The sequence below is a fragment of the Ctenocephalides felis genome, unplaced genomic scaffold (genome assembly GCF_003426905.1).
Source record: "Ctenocephalides felis isolate EL2017-DRISC unplaced genomic scaffold, ASM342690v1 CF-g0.4_SCAFFOLD_03471, whole genome shotgun sequence".
Taxonomy (NCBI): domain Eukaryota; kingdom Metazoa; phylum Arthropoda; class Insecta; order Siphonaptera; family Pulicidae; genus Ctenocephalides; species Ctenocephalides felis.
Genome location: NW_020539625.1, coordinates 3,233 through 24,261, shown reverse-complemented (window position 1 = coordinate 24,261; position 21,029 = coordinate 3,233). Strand labels below are relative to the sequence as shown.

Below are 21,029 nucleotides of genomic sequence, written 5' to 3'. Positions count from 1 at the left end.
AGCATGCCGCCAGAAAACCTCTCGGAGAGGGTTGTCAACAACGACTGGCGCCCCCATATCAGATCAGAAGGGGTATGGATTAAAGAACTTCCAGGACCACCAGGCTGTCTCAAGCCCTGGTACAAGGACTACCCTGGCACGAACGATTGTCCAATCATCATACATTGGCCAGCATAAGGCAATGCGCTATTTTCGTTCCCAAGCGGTGAGAATTAAATATTTTGCCTGTGATTTATGAAACAACATAGACGTCTCGTTAATTGCCGCTTTGTTAGGAGTAAAATTGAGACGAATTTGCTTGACTTCTAAACCGAAAGGTTTACATCAATATAATAGCAGCATATGCATAGAAAAATTATAGCATTTTTACTACTAATGCCACGAACTTCCACAATCCAAAAGAGAGCATACAATTCCAAAGTTTAAATTTTAGCATTAGATTTATATCACTTCATTCAACAAGTCCATAGGAGAGTTGAGAAAAACAAATTTTTTTTTGGCAAAATTCTATTTTTTATTATTTTTTGTTAGATATAGTTTTCTTCGAAGACGATATACCGATTATAGCGAACTTCAAACTTGTCAAAGCCATTTTTGTTGTACGATTTGCACTTTGCTACAAAATTCGGCTATCATATCATCATTTGGCAAAAATTTCTTCACAGCGAGCTTTCTTTTGAGACCTGAGAAAAGGATATGGTCGCTGTGGAACAGATCTAAAAATATAGAGAATGGGGAACCAAATTGGAGCCCAAATCATGTTTTTTCGCCACTGTGTTCACGGATTTGTGACTTGGTGCGTTGTCCTGATGGAGTAGCACTGTTTTTCTTTTTCTTTTTCTTTCTTCGGAGTAAAGTGGCGAAGCCAGGTCACATCCATGGTAACATATTGATGCAAAACCTCAGTTTTATCTTGATTAACCAGCTCCAAATACTCTTATGAATCATCAACTAGTTATGCTTTTGGTCTAATGTAAGTTCGCGCGGCACCCATTTAGCACAGAGATTTTTCCAATCCAAATATTTGCGAACAATATGTCCAACATATTCTATTGATACCTTTAGAGTGGCAGCTGTCTCAGACATTTTCACTTTTCGGTTTACCAAAACGATTCGGTGGACTTTTTATATTTTCCAGTGTAACCATCACAATTGTCCTTTCAGAGCGTTCAGCACCATCATTTCCCATATGATTAAAATCAGCAAACCACTTTTTCTCCGATTGCCTCGACTTGGCAAGGTCCAGATAACACTTATCAAACGATACTTTGGCTGTGTTGGTATTTTTACCTATCAAAAATCAATCATAAATTAACACACGAAATTGCTTTGAATTCATGGTTTCAATGAAAAACGAAAGTGGCATCACTTGAACCTCTGTAACTTGTAAACTAATCGTCGGATTGTAATTAAATTTTTACATATATCTTCTTAAAGTTATTTCTTCCTACAAATCATATGGATGATTGCATAGCTACATCATCTATATGTTATCCTACGGACTTATTGAGTGACGATATTCTAGTTATCATGAGTTGTAACAAGTCGTTAATTTATTTTATCCATTTTTCGTTCTCTTAGAGTCCCACTTGACAGCTTAGACAATAAAATGATGTCAAACTACAACCATAGTTTGGAATTGTTTCCTGATCCTGTAGATATAGTCCTGCAACAGGACACCATTAGCAATGTGGCCGAATTGGCACCACCATGCGTGGAGTATGGCGATAATTATACAAATGCAAGAGGGAAACCGTGGAGGAGATTGACAAACACCAGGGAACTGAAACGGGAACGAATTATTGCTTTGGTAAAATTGAAAATGGATTTTTCAATGTACAAATAATTTAATAATTAAATGCTATAAAGCAGATTATGGTAGGACTCTTTCAAACATGAAGAAGTAATAAACATATATATATATAAATAATTTTTAAGTTACACAATCAACTCCAGCATAAAGAAATTATGTTTATAAGTCAGATTAAAACTTTTCACCAACTTCAGTCCACCATCTGTCCTAGTAGTACCACCATCAGTCCTAGCAATAGAAAGCAGTAAAAAGCTCATTTTAAAATCATTCCTATTATAATCTACTTTTCCTTCACTTTCTGCAGTACTTCCATTTTAGTTACTTTGCCAACTCAATTTATCTCCTCCATATCATTTTCCAGCACCTTTCACATATTGGCCGTCCTTAGACCAGGCCTATGAGTCATAGAATCAGATTCCAATAAAATATTAAGTTTAAGCCCCGTTTTTCAGGCAGACTCATAATTATATAATGATTGATTAATTTATTATTTTTACAGGGGCATCCACTTCAAATAGCAGACTAAAAGAAAAGATGTCGCCACATCAAGTAAAGTTGATGAACAGTGGACACCATTCACCACTTACTAATCCAGGATATTCTAGACAACCGGCCGATGGTACAGTTTTCCGCTATTGACTTCTAATAACAATATATCTAAATTTCTGATAATTGTACTTTAAATACTAGACAATATAAATCATGGTTCAAACGATTATAATAATAAAGTTATAAATAATTAGTGTATGGTATTATCATGCATTTTGTATAAATAATTTACATACGTAAATGAATGTACATATTTATCATTGGATCACCAATTGAAAATAGAAAAATTTAGTTGTAATACAAGTTCATTAGATCTATACATTCCGATCTATATTTAGTAAAATTTAAAAAAAATATTTATGCGAACAATTGGACTAATACATAATAATATGAAAAAAGTTTTTATTCAGGTTTCCACACAATAATTAAAAGCAGAAACTTAGGTTTAATAAATTTAATAAATCTTGAAGACGTTTCGAGTTTTTATTTGTGTAGTCTCCGGTGCGAATACACAAAAATAATTTAAAAATTGTGGAAAACATACTCCTGAAATGATGTTAAACTAGCTGTAAGTGGAATTCTGTCTTAAGGCAATTAGGGCATCGTGCCTTAAGGCAAATTGCTGGAACTTCCCGTACCAAAAATTATTTTTTTTAAAAACGATTAACATTTTTGAAAAAAATTTACTTCGAAAAAAATAAGATTTTTGAGAAACTATAAATTGGACAAAAAATTACTTTTTTTTGAAAAAAAAATTTTTTTTTTAATTCTTTTTTTTTAAATTTTTTTTAAAAAATGTTTTCTTTATTTTGACATATTTTGGAAGATCTGAACTTTTTTTCAAAGCAATCGTACTGCTTTAATTGCATAGAGACAAAATATAAAGCGCGTAAGCGCGGCGTCGCTGTCTAACGGATAAACATTGATACGGAACCCATAGGAGAATAAACAAAATTTATACTTATTGTTAAAGTCTCTATAAAATATCTGAAAATTTGATGTGCATATGTCTAATGATCATTTTTGTCCTCCAAATGGCATTTTTTTTTACTTTTTTCGTTAGATCTCCGAAACCGCTAGACCTGCCTTTATGAAAATTTGATCAATTATTTATCTTGTCAATACAAGTAAAATGTTTTTTGAATTATTAAAATCGGACGCTCCGTTCTCTTAAAAACTGAGTTACCGTTTTCAGCACTTTTTGCCCCGTATCTTCGGAACGGCTAGACCTACCTTCGCCAAAAACTAATCAGCACGTCTCCTTATCAATACAAATCGAATGTTTTTTGAATTATTCAAATCGGTTGATCCGTGTTTCCGAAATCGTCGACGAAAATTTGTATCCGCACATACATACACACACGTACATACACACACACACACACACACACACACACACACACACACATACATCCATTTTTTCTAAGGTATGCCAAAATGTTCAGAAACCTCTGAAACGTAAAGATATATAAAAATTTTCATTTTCGATTTTTTTGCGATTACTATAACTTACCCTATGGGAAGTTAATTACCCTATGGGAAGTTAAAAATAAATGACCTAAAAATAAACGGCGATATTGAGTTATAAATGCAATTGTGTCAAACGAAAAAATGTTATGTGGATAAAAGATGCAGAACATATATACATAGTTAAGTTTATACATATAATTTTTTCGAGATTTTCCAGTTGTACCTGCAACTCGCCTGTAGGCCACACCGTGCGGAATTCGAAGTTGCGATTTATAGGAAAAGAACTAAGAATTTTGAAACATTTCTAACGATGTATTATACTTTATATGGTTTCTTTAGAGAAAAATGGAATAGAATGACTTGTTGCTTAAACCTAACCGTACTTTGCATTTGAACATTTGAATATTCACACAAATTCCAACCTACAGGTTAAACCGTAATTTTTAGACATATTCGAAACCAGTAAAAACTAAAAAATAAACTTATAAGAAATATCATTGATTGCTATAATTCATTTATTAATTTCTGTAGTTAATAACCACAACATATTTGTTTTAAATATTTAGTTGTTAAACATTAAGTTCAAGAGTTAATATATCAATTGTTTGAGGCCTTTATAAATGGATAGCATGTTTCATGAATGAAAAAAAGTAAGAAAAATGAGTAAAGTACAAAAAATCATTTTATCGACCTGAATAAATTTAAACAACAATCATATGAAATATTGGACTAATTTTTTTTTTTTAATATTTTTGTAATTAGGTTTGTAGAAAACAAGTGAGAGAATTATTGATGAAAAGTCTTTTCAATGTACAAATTACAAATATGAATATATCATATACACAAATAATTTTTGCACACATCTATTTTTATTGTTCGTTAATCTAATAGAGCGATAAAATTATAATAACTTAATATATAATAATGTTTTGAAATACTGATTTATTATCTCATCTTGATATTGATATGATATCTTTGTTTAGAGTATTATTCATATATTTTATCATTAAGATTATGATTACAATATCAAAACAACGTTACATATCCTATTGTGCGCAAACAAGGCTTTTATACATACGATAAAACACATACGACAAATTAATGTGTTATATTTAATGAGTGTTTTGCTGTTTAATTATCGTATTAAACTGATATAGTGCTAATAAATTATTTGAAATATATTGTGTGTAAACATAAATTGTTGCAGAACACTTTGGTAAGCGGTAAGTTGATCTAAATTATAAACAAAATCAAATTTTTAATTCATAGGATTGCAAATTTATTGTTTAAGCAATAAATTCACACACATCATGTCATTATTCATAATTCATATTATTCATCATTAGTTGAAACTATAAGTTATCTACAGACGAATTATAAATAATTTCTAATAAATAAACGCCATTTAAAATAATTTCTACTGAGTTTCCCATGAGTTTATCATAGTGGGAAGTATTTACAATGACAGTTTTGAGCTTCATAATTTGCAATCATTATTAAAGTAATAAAAGTGTATTAATAGTGTGTGAAATTATGCCTATTGACAAATTATCAAAACTCGCCAAATGTAAATAAAGCTGTTCAAATGAATTTAATCACCAAACAAAAATATAGTACTCCAAAATAATGATATGAGAAGTGAAGCCGTAACAAATTATATGCCAAAAAAATGAAAGCAAAGCCCGAAACAAAATTGATGTCTTCCAAATTTTGGAAATAATTGTTATAAAATTATTGAAATATTGAAACTATTGAAATGTTTGAAAACTTGATATGAATGTCCTGATAATGTGGCATTCGATTTTCAAAACGACTCTAAACCTCCTAAATATGCATAATTTTCAAGGAAACTGCTTTATAGCTTTTTATATCAAAAGCAAGTCCAGAAGATTCGGAGATACCGAGCTAAACGTGCAAAAAATTAGTTAGTTTTGAAAAAAAAATTTGAATATCAAAAATGATTAGAATTTTAATTTTTTTCTCGCTAAATAATTTTAACTTTGCAATTCAGTTTATATAATTCTTATAAATATTAGACTTGTGTCCTTAATTTTAAATTCAATTGATGTATTGTTTATTTAGTTTTCTGTAAACAAATATAAGTTACAGTATTTGAAAAAATAATCTATTGAAAACATTTAATATTCCTCGAATATTTCATTGCGGTACGGGAAGTTCCAGCAATTCGCCTTAAAACGCGATGCCATTCATCATTAGTTTATTTAATTAAGATAGTTTCTGATTTATTTTCAAAACCTTGTGTTATTCATGTAAAATACATAATTGAGTTAAAATTATGTAGCAGTTGATATATTTTTTATCATCTTTGATCTAATAATATAAAGTAATTAAGACCAGTTGATATCTTTTTATCATCTTTTTTATCATCCGTAATACCAAATATTTCGATATTAAATTATGTAATTTATTATTTTAATAAAACCATTCATTAAAATAATGTAATAAGATTTATAAATATTTGAACCCTTTTCACATCTAACTATTTTATAAACAATATTATATATCTTAACTGCATAAAAGCTCAAGTTGATTAATTTTGGATCATTTGCAGGTGAAAAGTACTTCAGAATTTTATTATACATAACCAAATATGTTAAAATGGTTATATATCATCGCTTTTGTAATCTTGTTAGAACAAAATGCGATCAATGCACAGTTTGATGCTCATCATGTACCAGGACGATCAGGAATCGTTCATTTATTCGAATGGACATGGCGCGATGTTGCAGCAGAATGCGAGAGATTTTTGGCACCTAATGGTTTTGCTGGTGTCCAAGTATGTATTTGTAATAAATTAAGGAATCGTACGTTAGATTTTCGTAATTCTTACATATCAAGTTACATATCAGTGCTATCACAATATTCACATATTGTTATGTTTCAAATAATATCCCAGTGGATTCGTAGTCGTACTCATGCCCTGGGCATCTTATCCGATATAAGAAATTGAAAAAGATATATATCTCTAAGATTTTTATCTTATTGAGACCAAAGTCAAATGATTACTTATAGGTTTTATCAATTAAATTACAATATAGGTTTCATCCATAAAATAATCGAGCCGCGAATATAATATTCAAGATTGAATTTGAGTGTATTCTACGATGATGCTTTCTAAAAATATGAATAAACAAACTACCAATACGATTGGAAATTATATATTTTAACTAACAAAAACTACTGAATAAGGTTGAATAGAAAATCGCCACTGAATGATCTAGGTCGAGAATTTAGTTCTCGAGAAGGGTCAATTAATTAAAAAAAAATTATTTATAGTCAATAAAATATCCTTCTAATTTATTCATTTAATGGTCTATTGAGTTGATTTTTCAACATCTCATTATAAATATAATTAAGGTGGCCATATTTTTTTTGTAAATCAAAACCTGGACGGCAATTTTTAGTTATGCTAATCCAGGACGAAGGGTATATAATAAAGAATTGCGGACTTTTAGTAAGAACTTTAGTATTCAATTATATGCAATACTTTTTTATCTATGATATTATATCTTATATGAATTTATATGTTTTTTGCGCTTTTGAGCCTTGTATAATATTCTATTCAATTTTATTCATAAATAATTTAGAAAATTAACACTTGTTTATTTGTTTTCATAGTTTTTGTTAATTGATCTGTTAAATTCTGAAAAACCGGGACAATCCGAGACAAAAGATCTAAATCCGATACAAATAATGCTTTTAAAAAAACCCGGGACACAAGGTGAAAATCGGAGACTGTCCCGGTCAAACCAGGACCTATGGTCACCTTAATATAATATCTTTTATACAGCTTGCATCAGTAAATCATGATATTTGCTAATATTCCTACACTGGACAGTTGCAAATCTATTGATGAAAATTAAAATAACTATTATATTTGGCAGGTGTCGCCAGTTAACGAAAATATAGTTATTGAAAATAGACCATGGTGGGAACGATATCAGCCAATTTCGTACAAAATAGTAACACGTTCTGGAAATGAAGGAGATTTTGCTGATATGGTCAGGCGATGTAATCAAGTAGGAGTAAGGTATGTGGAGATCATTTACAAATAAATCACGAAAAAAATATTTATAGTAATACTTTTTATCTGTCTTTATTTTATATAAATGGAATTCATACTAAGCAGTCGCATATATATATAAATCCTATAAAATAAATTAATATTGAAAATCATCGCAAGAGCTTAAAGAACACTGAGAAAAGTTTTGAGTTCTATTATTATCACTATAAAAAAATTAAATTCACATTTTTTTCGCTAGCTTCTGTATTTTTTAAATTTGTTGTATGTTCAGTAATTCAGTAATTAAGAACATATCCCAAAAATATTTTTTCAGTAAAAAATGGATTGAAGATAGAAAATGCCCAAATTTTGGTTCTGTTCAAGTTTTGTTTTAAACTTTCTAGCTTCCATAGCTTCACAATTCATAAAAATAATTTTACCTTAATTACCTTATTTAACTTATCTTAATCTTTTATTAGAATTTATGTAGATGTGGTTATTAATCACATGTGCGGAAACCATGGCCATGCCACTGGAACTGGAGGAGGTACAGCAGTACCAGAAGAGCGCCAATATCCAGAAGGTACAATATTATTAGACAAATCGATAAATTTGTTAATAAAAAATCACGCTTCTTCCAATATCTGATTTTATTTAAATCTTTTATCTAGTGCCTTATGGTCCAGGAGATTTCCACCCACCATGTACAATTACTGATTATACAAACGCACAAGAGGTTAGAAACTGCGAATTAGTAGGTTTGCATGATTTGGATCAATCCAAGGATTGGACAAGGAAGAAGATTATAGATTTTCTCAACAAATTGGTTGATTTAGGCGTGGCTGGATTCCGGTAAAATTGATAAATGACAATTGATAAATTGATAAATGACAATTACAAATACCATTATAAGACTTATGAAAAAATTATAGGGTTGACGCTGCTAAACATATGTGGCCTTCAGATTTGGCTTTTATATATAATGCTGTAAAAAATCTGAATACTGCTCATAGATTCAACGATGGGGCAAGACCTTTCATTTATCAAGAAGTTATTGATTTAGGTATGAAAATCCTCTGCACATTTTTTCTGCTAAAAGCTTAAAACAAATATAATATTCCTAATCAAAACTTGATCAACGCAATGCCTAACTCATATCTTTTAAATGGTATTTAATGTTAGTTTTCATATGGTAAAGTACCAAAATATTCAGACCATTATCTATAAATTGCCAATTCTAGGAATTTCTAACAGTCATTAATCAATAAATAGGTGGTGAAGCAGTATCCAAAAACGAATACACAAACATAGGACGAGTAACTGAATTCAAATTCAGTGCTGAAATTGGAAGAGCCTTCCGGGGTCACAATGCCTTGAAATGGCTGGTCAACTGGGGTCCTGCATGGGGTATGCTGTCAGATGATAAGGCGCTTGTATTTGTTGACAATCACGATAACCAGGTTAATTTTATATATGAACCAGTATCATATCTATCGCCAATAGCTAGTTGGTTGCTTGCGTAATTGCATTCACAAATGACGAATTGGTTATTCATAATTAATAAAATTCATGAAGCAATTTCATTATATCTATCCCAAATGTGTATTACAAGTATTTCTGTTTTTCAGCGAGGCCATGGAAGTGGTGGTTCAGAAATATTAACTCATAAGCAGCCTAAACAATATAAAATGGCAATTGCCTTTACTTTGGCTCATCCATATGGTCTACCTAGACTGATGTCAAGCTTTGGTTTTAGCAATAGTGACCAAGGTCCTCCACAAGATCAATCTGGAAATATCGTGTCACCGCAGTTTGATGCAAATGCAAGTATTATGATAAAACGACCAATAATATTATTAATCTGCAAAATAAAAAATATATCCTGCATTGCAGCTTGATCTAGTATGTTATTCACATATAGTACATAATTTGCTGACCAACTTTTGAACGAACTCCAATAGTTAAAAAATCTTAGACATAACGATTCAGAACCTAGTAATATATTTATTAGCTTTTGAAGAACTAATAAACTAAATTAAAATAAACGTAATTTAAATATTTTGTCAATTTTCTCTCAAATCGAAATTTGAAGGCATTTGACATAATATTGCTTCTTTATTCTACTATATCACGAGTAAAAATTAATTTTCAAATTATAATATTATAATATTTTTAGACTGGTGCCTGTACCAACGGATGGATATGTGAGCATAGATGGAGACAAATTTACTCAATGGTGGCTTTTAGAAATGTGGTCCAAAATAATAAAATTCAATATTGGTGGGATAATGGTTCAAACCAGATTGCATTTACACGCGGTTGTGCTGGTCTAGTAGTTTTCAATAATGAAAATCAACAGAATTTGCAACAAACACTTCAGGTAATTTTTACTCAAATATACATATTTGACAGAAACTGTTGTTATATTTTGCTATTCTTAATTAAATTTAAATTTGTACTATTTTTTTTATTTTTCCAATGGGAATATCGGCGGAATTTCCTATTAATTGTTAAATATATCTTGTATATGAACAAATGGACTATTTTTCATTATGAGTGACATAAATAATTTAAAAATATTTTAAATATTGGTAATTTATCCTAACAGTATATATATATATATATTGTAGTTTTAAAAGTCTTAACTGCGTTTTCCAATTTTTAACCAAAGATAACATTGCAGATATATTTAACAATTAATAGGAAAATCCCCCAATGTTCCCATTAAAATATTTTTTCAAAATAATTAGTACAAATTTAAATTTAAACAAACATTTTTTTCAAACATCAATCGTGTTCGATAACCAGAACATTACTTCTAAAGACTTTGCAAAATAATTGTTGACGAGTAAATAAAAGATAACACGTTTTAATTGTGGAAAATATTGAAAAAAGTGGTAGATAGAGAAAATATTTTTTATACTATTATTTGCATTTAATTGTTGTATTGGTTTATTAAATAATTAATTGATAATAATTCTAGACTTGTTTGCCTGCCGGAAGATATTGCGATGTAATATCTGGAAAAGCGGAAAATGGCAGGTGTTCTGGTAAAACTGTAGAAGTATCACCTGATGGAAAAGCTTATGTCGAGATTTTACATTCGGAAGACGATGGGGTTCTAGCTATACATATAGGAAAACAGGTAAATTTCAATTTCAGATATTTTATTTTTTTAGCGCGAATATAGTAATTCAAAACAACTTATCTTTTTAATCAAAGAGCAGATATGATAAAATAATCATAATTAATTATAATCATAATAATTAGATACTTCTAACATTATTGACTTAATCTACTCGTTAGTAAAATTTTAAGTAGACGATAAACGTACGGTTATTGGATATTGAAATTAAATTTTGATTTTGTTTTTTTTTTGTAATTTTTAATGCTCTTAGTAGACGCAATTATTTAATAATCACTAATCTTTGTTAATTATTTAGCAACGTTATATTTAATAGTACAAGTCATATAACCACACAGATGAATGATTTCTTAATACCTTCGTAATTTCTTAAAAAACCTATATGTTCTAAATGAAGATTGTTTCTATATAAAATGATTCATAAAAACTTTCTGGTATAACAAATTAAATATTAATTTAGTACGATACTTTGCATAAATTTAAGCAAACAAATGTATAATATACGCTTATATATAACAAAAATAATATACTATATTTTATATTAATTATTACTAAATTATAATTAACAATACTTAACTAATTCTAAATATTGCAATATTTCAGTCTCTTCTCAGCCTAAAGTCCAAAATGTAGTCGAGTTTGAAAAAGAGGACTTAATCAATAAAAATGATTTGATGATTTTGATGAAAAGTCAAGTCAATGACATTGGTTATCATGTGGTTAGTAATATTGTATGGTTGTGGTCAATAAAGAATATTTTTCTCATTAGATTTTTAATACGTGGTATATTTCATTTGACTTATTCACGATTTGCGCAAACGGAATGTATGCAATCTTTACTATCTTCATTTAAACTCGACTTCAATTAAAAACAGTAATCTTAGTTATGGATATACATCATGTAGTTCATAAGTTATCATATAAGTAATAGCAGTTCATTCAAAATTGTAGAATCTGCAAGAATTCTAGCTCCAACAATAGTAACTAATAAAACTTGAATTAAAAATAAAAGTTAAAAATCTCGTAGTCAAATCTCTGGAGCAAGATATCTACTATAAATGCTTCATCTAATGAATGAAATAATACATATTTCATATTAAATTTGGGTAGGGGAGACTTGGTATAGTTGTGCCAGGGTATTAACAGTCACCATAAGAGCTAAAATACTGATTTTGACATAGGGTCCAAAGAGAGATAGATGAAGTATGTTTGTTCGAGCAAGTTTCCATTATTGCATTGAGTCAGCGCTCTAAATTAACAAGATCTATAGACTAGATTTTTTTTAAAGGGCCAAAAAAGTTTTTGTTGAATAATAATTTAATAATTCTTGTATAGGGATAAATCACTTGTTTGTTATTTTTCTGTAAATTAAACATCAGTAGATAATTACCAGCAATTTAGCATAGTTATAACGATGATTTGTTTCTAAAAAGGTTTTAAAAGGTACGTTGTGCTTTTCGAATGAAGATTAAACAGATAAGGAAAAATCTAACCTAATTAATTGTAAGACAAGATATGAAAAACAAAGGGAAAGCAAAATTCAATACAAGAAAAAAAATGACTGCTCAAAGAAAAGTGGCACAACCGTATCCAGTCTTACCCCAGTCATGAAGTACAATACATTTTGGCAAAAAATGACTAAACTTATACAACTAAAATTGTTGCAATTTAAGCTATAATACTGTAATCATTAAAAATATTTTTTTGAAAAATGTATAAATTTTTTTTACAAAATATGATAAGTCAACAAATTAAAAAAATAGTCTTAAAATTGCTTAAAAATATAGTTATTTCTTATCACAGATAAAACTAGATAGGTGGGTAGTAGTTAAATATATATATATATATATATATATATATATATATATATATATATATTATCATGATATAGGATTAGGAATTAGTTTCCAAGGGATGAAAGTTACATTAGGATGATTTGCTAGCCAAATTCTCGTGCATTTACTTCCGCAAAACATTGCACTACATAATAAGTATGAATCGCCGAATAATCTTTTGACGGGCCTAAAATAAAAATATATTATTTTTTTCGACCACATTACATACATCTTTCCTTATTCTAATCAAAAACAATAAGAGAGAGGTGTGCAGTGAATAAATAATAATCCGGAATTATTTGAAAGTATTTATAGTATAAATTATTTATTTATATAATAAATTTTCTCCACAGTAGTCTATGATATTTGGCATCAATATGTGCAAATCATCATGTGCATACGTCTTAAAACTCGATTATTTTTTAAGTAATATCTTTTTTAAGTCTTAAGTATACTTGAGAAAACCAAAAAGTATTTACAGATACATTGTTTTGTTTATTAAATTTGTTCAGATAACAAGCTCCAATTCTTATAAAACCCTATGATTATGTAGTTAAATTAAAATATGTCTTGTTTCATTCTTTACATAGGGTAGAACAAGGCACAAAGTCTAATTTGACTTTGAGCAATTATATTGTGAAAACCAAACCAATTGTATTATAACAAATAACACAAATCAAACAAACAACTATCTGACTGTTCAGAGGTTCAGCAAAAAATCTTAACAAATTCATCATTGCAAAAATGTGTTTTTCCTGTTTTTCAAAAATTTGTCACCTGATATTTTTCACCCCATAGGCAGAGTAAAATAGGATGGCCAGGGGGCAGCCGGTCCATATTTAATTTATAATTCTAAAAGAATTTTACGAAATAATAGCTACATTATTCAAGCAATCCAAATAATATAAATTTCATTGGTTAATTTTTTACAGACTTAGATCTAGTATTTCATCAGAAATGTTCATCAGCAGAGTTGGAATAATTATCTAAATAGTTTCTCTTATAAAATTGCTTTTTTATTTACTATTTTTTATAGTTTACACCTTTTCCAGGATAAAGAATTAGTTGGTCCTTTTTATTCCTGCGCTCATGATTAAGCTCTTATATAGTGGGTTTATAAAATCTAACAACCGAAGAATTTACTCTTGCTAAGGATTTCCAAGCATTACCGTTATATCTCCTGATAGCAACGTCGTATGAATCAATGTCATGACAGATTATACATCTTTTGCCCTCTACTTTCAAATATTGTTGTTAAAAATTTCTCATTTCACATGTTTTTGAAAAATCGGTGGTAGACCTATTTACCTGCGGACCTTTAAGCCCCGCTCTACCCTATAAAATTTGGCATATATTCAAAATTTAATGAACTTGTCAGTACTTTAAAACGGTCATTTGCTTATCCCTAAAGTTACTCACTTGCAAGCACCTCCCTCCTATGTTAAAATTTCTCATTATCATACCTGTTTAAAAAGCAGAGCACTCCATACTCAAACAATCCAATTTTGCAGTTGTGGCAAACGGCATTCGGCCCTTCTTTTAACTGAGAACTCAGATGGAGAGGTAGTTCCTCAACATGCATTACTTCATGAGTCATTTTTATAAAACTTTTTCCGTTCACATAATAATGACCCTCCCCATCATAATCACTATCATAAAATTCATTATAATCTTCATCATCACAGTTTTCATTCTCATCCAGAAAGAAAGAGGTTTTGCTCAAAATAGCATGTGTTTTCCGCAAGGCCAATTCGAACAATGTTGGCATTTTTGGAGCAAAATATTGTGAAACATGTTTGATACCCGAATATAAATAAACATCGATTTCTGGTAAATTTTCAGTATTGACTACTTTTACATGGATTTGTCCTGGATGGAAAAATTCTGTCGAATCGTATGTCCTGAAATCAATTTGAAAATGCATCAGATTGACGTACCAGTGAAGGTAATACAAATATAATTGATTATATATTTCCAATTACCAAAATCGTGTGCTGATATGTGGATTGATATCAAATAGAGGTTCAAGAGTCAAGGGTACATGTTTCAGGGCAGGGTTCAGCTTGAAAATAATATTAGGCAGAGGATCAGCGGCCAATGGTAATGCTGGTAAGCAGCGCAAATCACAACCTGTTAATGTCCAAATTAATTAATTATTTCTCATATATACTAGTTGCACTAACTTCATATTTATGCACTTTCCAAAAAATTCACTATCAAATTCTTATAGATAACATTTAACATATTGTCTATTACTTAAATAGTTATAATGATAGTCATCACAAACCTAATAAAAACCTGGAGTTTAATAAACTCAATAAGTAATATGAAACTTTTCAAAATAATCAATTGTATCACGATTGGTTTAGCATGTATATAAAAACAAGAATTCGAATAACAATGCTGGTTGAAAACATGTTAATTTATTTCATTCATTCATTTTGTTAATTATCAAATAACAATTTGTTTTACATTATATTGATCATTAACTAAATTATTTTAAATATTTTACTGAAAGGTCTTTTTCTTCAAATACCAAACTTTTTTGAAATCTTATAAACAGTAAAGCTAATTAAAAATAGCTTTAGAGCTAAATAAAGAGTCAAAGATTTAAAAATGTTATACAAAAACTGTTAGTCATGTTCGAGTCATCGGTCAAGTAAAAAAATCAATTTCTTCATTAGAATCTTGAAAATGTTGTGCTAATTTCTTACTGATTTCAAGCTAAATAGCTATTGCAGGCTCTTATTATACTAAATAACTTATATATGGGTATATAAGAGATTGTATTGGCAGACTTGAGCGTATTTCTATCTTCATATTATTGAGTTCTTCATATGTAAAACTTCAACATTGTTAAATTTAAGGAGCAATCTTTTTTATTGCTATTAAAAAGATAAATCCGTTTTTATTGGGATGATCAATTAGAAAGACATTAGATTTTGGCTAGTTCACTTAGGCATCGAAATTCATCTTGCTTGTGTCACCCACTAACTAGCATAATATATTTTCAATACCATAATGTGAGTATTGTACCAATTTATCAAAAAAAAAGAAGGGGATCGAAATTATCCCAAAAGACAACCTCTTGGTATATTTCTTCTTACAACACTTGGAGTATCCAGAAATTGCCGATGGTAACTAATAATTTGTAAATAAAGACCGCATAATAATAACCAAATCAGATCTAATTATCAGTTACTAGATAATTTTTATTATTTAAAATTTTATAAATTTAAAATATTAACTTTTTTTAAAAAAAATCTATTTTATCAGCATTGAAGAGAGAAATCCAATTTTATGGATTTGATCAATTATACAAAAATATTAAGTTTTAGCAAGTTCACTTTGAAGCCAAAACTCATCTTTGATGTTTTACCACTAACTAGTAAAGAATATACATATTACCATAATTATGCCATAATGAGTATTGTACGGTCCAATTTATAAAAAAAACGAAAAGTTTAACACTTTTTTTTCAAATTACAAAGAAACGGCTCGGCAGATCGTCTCACAAAACTGACAAACTATAGCTCTCATTAAGATACATCAAATGACTTTTAAATTTATGAAATCGGTTCAGGCGTTTTTGAGAAAACGTCGATGAAAGTTCTAATTTTGACAAACTTCAGAAAAACGATACTAAATTTTGCAAACTTTGACGAATTTTCGAATTGTCGTAGGGCCGTAATATTTCAGTATGATCTATAAGACTATGGTATCTACAATAAAAAAAAATTATAAAAATCGAGGAAAAAAAATTTTTGACACCAAAAACTAATCAGATCGATTCCCAACTAATATCTATCGAACGGTTTTTGAATTTACAAATTCACATATATTTTACACACACACACACATATTTTTTCCAAATTTAGTCTCATTCGATTCAGAAAGGCTTGAAACGTCGAGAAAATATAAAATTAGCGAATCGCATTTTTTGATGAAAACATAAACTTCTCCTTCGGGAAGTTAAAACTTGTTCCAGCTGATAAAATTATTCTTAAGACACTTGAATGTATCCAGAAATAGCCGCGGTGGTAACATTATTTTCCACTAAAGACTGGACAACAATAAACACATCATGAGTACATTACAAAATCAGAATTATCGGTTACTGACTAAATTTCTATATACTATGTGACTAAATTTATATTTTCTAAAATCAGTAATCTATCTAATCTATGATGTTATCAATTATCAAGAGGTCCGATAATCCAAATTTAATTCGTTAAGTGACCATGTTAATTAATGCCTTAGGATATCTAAAGTTCAGTTTAAAGTAAAGTTTGACTTACAATTTGCGCTCAATTCCCTCAGACGTGGTAAGGAAAACACGGAAGGTGGCAATTCGAACAGTGGATTGCTGTCGACGGAAAGTTCTTCCAAGTTTCGAAGCTCACCGACACTCGGAGGCAGGCACTTTATGCCATTGTAACTCACGTCCAAACGTCGCAGAGATCGTAACTGTGTGAAATCTGTGGACAAGAAAGAACATTATAGAACAGCTTAAGGATTTTAGAATTTTTAAATTACAAATTTACTAAGGTTTTTGAGTTCATGTTTGAAGATAAGAGAAAAATATTTTGTTAGAAACCCTATCATTCTGCTGAATTCGCGAATGAATTAATTTCACGTCCAAATATTTTTTCAAAAAATAATCTAGAAAGCAAACTATAAGCTATAAGGATATGAAATAATAAGACAAAATACAAGAAATACTTAATTTTCCTGATATTTTATTTCAACAGCACTTTAATCATTTCAAGATTTCTTTGCATACATTTTTTATTATTAATTTTTTAAACATCGATCAGAACTTTAAGAGATTTATGAATTGTTGTCATGAAAATGATTACACCGACCACAAAATAAAAAAGTTGCCTGCATTAGGTATGCAGCATATGTTTTCTAATGTATTTTTTACCACTGCACACGAATCTAAAGTCAAAATTGGGGGTCAAATCGCAAAATTAGAAAAATAACAAACATTCCAATCAATTTCTCTGCTTAATACTTAACTGCCTAAAAATGTCAAACATATACCACATACCCAATTCAGACAACTTTTTTTTATTTTGTGGACCTATCACCTATGTTATTATTACAATTATTGTAATGGTCTTCAATTATTGTAATAGTCTACAATGTCTATTAATTGATGCATCAATATCGGATAAGGGCTATTTTCACTTGAAAAGTATTACGATCTATATTTCCAAGTGAAACCCGATGTTACTACTGCTTGACAACAGTCAAGCTCTAGCTATTTTCCTACAAGCCTTTTTGCACAAACAGCCTACAATTTTGAGTATTTGCGATTTCCAAGTATCACGAAGATTGAATAAAAAAAAATTATCATATATAATGTTGTAATCGAGTGTTAAGATTATAAATATCAGTGGACGTAAACCTAGAAATACAATTTTGGTAATCGATACCATATATCATATTTAATCGATATGAGCAAAGAAATAATAAGTAACAACCCTAAACTTATTCCTGAAAACAGATACACAAATGCAAATTTATTATTTAAAATACCATATTTAATGTATTTAAACATTATATTAAACTACTGTTATATTACTAACTTTGAGAAGACAAAAGGTAAAAGTTTATGTTTGCCCAAAAATCATATTTTCCAATTTCATCATTCTTTGATGTTTCAAGTCATTTTGAATATTTGATAGTAAGAAGTTTGTAAAAGTCAGCATTTCAAAAAGTTAAAGCCATTTGAAAAAAATCAACTAGGGCTCGCATTGAGCAGCTTTCAATTTTAGAATAAGAGTAGAAATACGTCTAAGACGGTCAAAGTATGGCCAAAGTAGTTTCTATGCTGTTAGCTCAAATCATTTTATTACATTACAATTTAGAAAAATATTTTACTAATTTCAATTATGATTTATGATTATTAATAACTTGTTTGAGAATTGAAGAATCTGTTCCTTTCTGTTCGCACTGTATTTTTATTCAAATTAAGAGTTAACAGTTTTTCTTTGACCTATAGTGAAACAATCAAAACTATATGGCAAATCATATCCTCGTAAGTAATGTCCTAAATAAAAATTATTATATTAAAAATATTGTATAGCTAGTGTCTCCTACTTATGTGCCAATCGCCAGGCTGTATTTTGTGTTTTCTATTAGATTTTCTTCAACCGAATTTTCAAAACATTATTATACATTTATTTAAAATACGCATTTTAATCATGCAGTCTGTCTAAGAGCTGAATGACACTTTGCTCAGATATAATTTACATTAAAAAATTTAAACACATTTAAATTTAAAATATCTTTATTTGCAAAAGATCAAGTCAAAAGATATTATAATCTCCAAAAAAAGATACATACAGCCAAAATGAAAATATTTATTTGCATAGATGCCTGGAAATAGTTAAACTAGATCATCGGTCCAAAAGCTCAATCCTTTAATGATCAATTAAATTTATTACATGTTTGTTATTTTACATACTGTGGCATGGGTTTAGGTTTACGTTTTACTTGAGATAACATAATTTCGTGCTTGCGTCTTAATTAAGAGAAACATTACTTCAGAATGTTTATTGATGTAAAATTCCAATAATATTATGTCATGATGCTTTATTTACCCAGGCTGAATAAGCACACATTTTGTAGAAGGAGGAGCGTCTTAATTAATAATGCACAGGAATCAAAAAATTAAATTAGACTTAGAGTAATAATAAAAAGTTGTAAGTTGCATTTTGCCTTGAGACAAGTTGCATGAACTTTCCAATAAGTGTATATAATCGATTTATTAATAATATTTTTTTTATTTATAGATGATCTGCATCTGCTGATCTGCCTGTCTACATGTCTACCTGTCTTCCTGTCCACCTGTCTACTTATCTACATTTATTACCGTTCGCCTGTTTACCTGTATATCTTTATATTTTTCCATTTAGTATGTTGGCTCGCCCGTAGGTAAGCGGTTAAGAGCAACGGGACCTGAATCAGAGGTCCCGGGTTCGATACCCACTTCGAGCAGCCTGTTGTCAGGCAGCAGTGACAACGATTTTCACTTAGAAATATGGATAGTAATATGTTTCCAAGTGAAAATAGCCCTTGCCCAGCATTGCTGCACCGATAACAAACAGTCCTATTAGATTAATTCTAATAACAAAATCATCAAATATGGATGAATTTAACCATTGGGTTATCATCTAAAAAATACGAAGTAAGGACAAGTATCAGACCAACAGCTCATAGGACGTAAGGTTCTGATTGCTGTTAAAAATATATAAAAAAAACTTAGTATGTTTATTTGTCTATCTGTCTACCTGTTTACCCGTCCGTCTATTACCTGTCTAAGTGTCAATGTCTCTGCATTTATACCAGTCATCCTACCAATATATCTACCTTTCTGCTTTTACCCGTTAACATGTCTACCTGTTTACCTGTCTACTTCTCCTCCGGTTCAGTTGTTTATCTGTCTATCTGGCTGCATGTCTACCTGCCTGTTTACTTTTAATATACTATTCTACTTTACTATCCTTTTACCTGTCTACTCTACCTAGTTACTCGTTTACCTTTCTACGTTCATACATCCCTCGCTGTTTGCCTATCTACCTGACTACATGTCCTATCTGTCTACCTGTCTACCTGTATGTCAATAATTATATTTGTAAACGAATCAATAATAAATGATTTGTATTGATTTGAAAAGCTGCCCCTGTAATTGTTACACAAAATGTTTCAAGATATTTCTATCATTATTGATATAGGGCTCGCCCGTAGGTAAGCGGTTAAGAGCGACGGGCCCTGAATTAGAGGTCCCGGGTTCGATAACCACTTCGAGCAGCCTGTTGTCAGGCAGCAGTGACAACGACTTTCACTTGGAAATTAAATAGCAATATATTTCCAAGTGAAAATAGCCCTTGCCCGGCAATGCTGCACCAATAAAAAAAAAGTCAGCCCTATTAGATTAAATCTAATAACAAAAAATAATCAAATATGAATGGATTAACCATTGAGTTACCATCTAAAAGAAAGGAGTAGTTTCAGCCCAACAGCTAAAGGACGTAAGGTTCTGATTTCTGTTAAAATATATAAAAAAATTGATATAAATGTATTTAAGCTGATGGCTGGTAAAACAACAATAACAAAAAAGAACTATCAATGATTTTACTCAGAGTTATAAATATTTAAGCAAAATTCGACACATTGGATGTC

General features: G+C 29.7%; 2 protein-coding genes across 2 annotated transcripts; one reads left to right on the top strand and one right to left on the bottom strand.

Moving 5' to 3' along the window:
- Positions 1–5,034: 5,034 nt before the first annotated feature.
- On the top strand, positions 5,035–11,654 carry LOC113382484 (alpha-amylase 1-like). Its single transcript, XM_026620831.1, has 11 exons — positions 5,035–5,055; positions 6,405–6,629; positions 7,738–7,883; positions 8,336–8,439; positions 8,528–8,708; positions 8,789–8,919; positions 9,129–9,316; positions 9,485–9,679; positions 10,033–10,236; positions 10,840–11,001; positions 11,605–11,654. The coding sequence occupies exons 2-11, from the start codon at positions 6,444–6,446 to the stop codon at positions 11,632–11,634; spliced, it is 1,527 nt and encodes a 508-aa protein (XP_026476616.1). The 5' UTR covers positions 5,035–5,055; positions 6,405–6,443; the 3' UTR covers positions 11,635–11,654.
- A 1,227-nt stretch (positions 11,655–12,881) lies between these two features.
- Positions 12,882–17,314, bottom strand: LOC113382485 (the record flags this gene model as incomplete). Its single annotated transcript, XM_026620832.1, has 4 exons — positions 12,882–13,023; positions 14,300–14,737; positions 14,819–14,966; positions 17,135–17,314. Coding segments are annotated over 4 exons (908 nt in total), but the record flags the coding sequence as incomplete, so codon positions are not given.
- Between the last annotated feature and the right edge of the window lie 3,715 nt (positions 17,315–21,029).

Bases quoted from the DNA above. Each gene is read 5' to 3' on its own strand.
- LOC113382484 (XM_026620831.1), top strand. From the start codon at position 6,444: ATGTTAAAATGGTTATATATCATCGCTTTTGTAATCTTGTTAGAACAA. The intron at 7,884-8,335 runs GTATGTGGAGAT...ATCTTTTATTAG, and splicing joins TGTAATCAAGTAGGAGTAAG to AATTTATGTAGATGTGGTTA. The intron at 8,440-8,527 runs GTACAATATTAT...TCTTTTATCTAG, and splicing joins AGAGCGCCAATATCCAGAAG to TGCCTTATGGTCCAGGAGAT.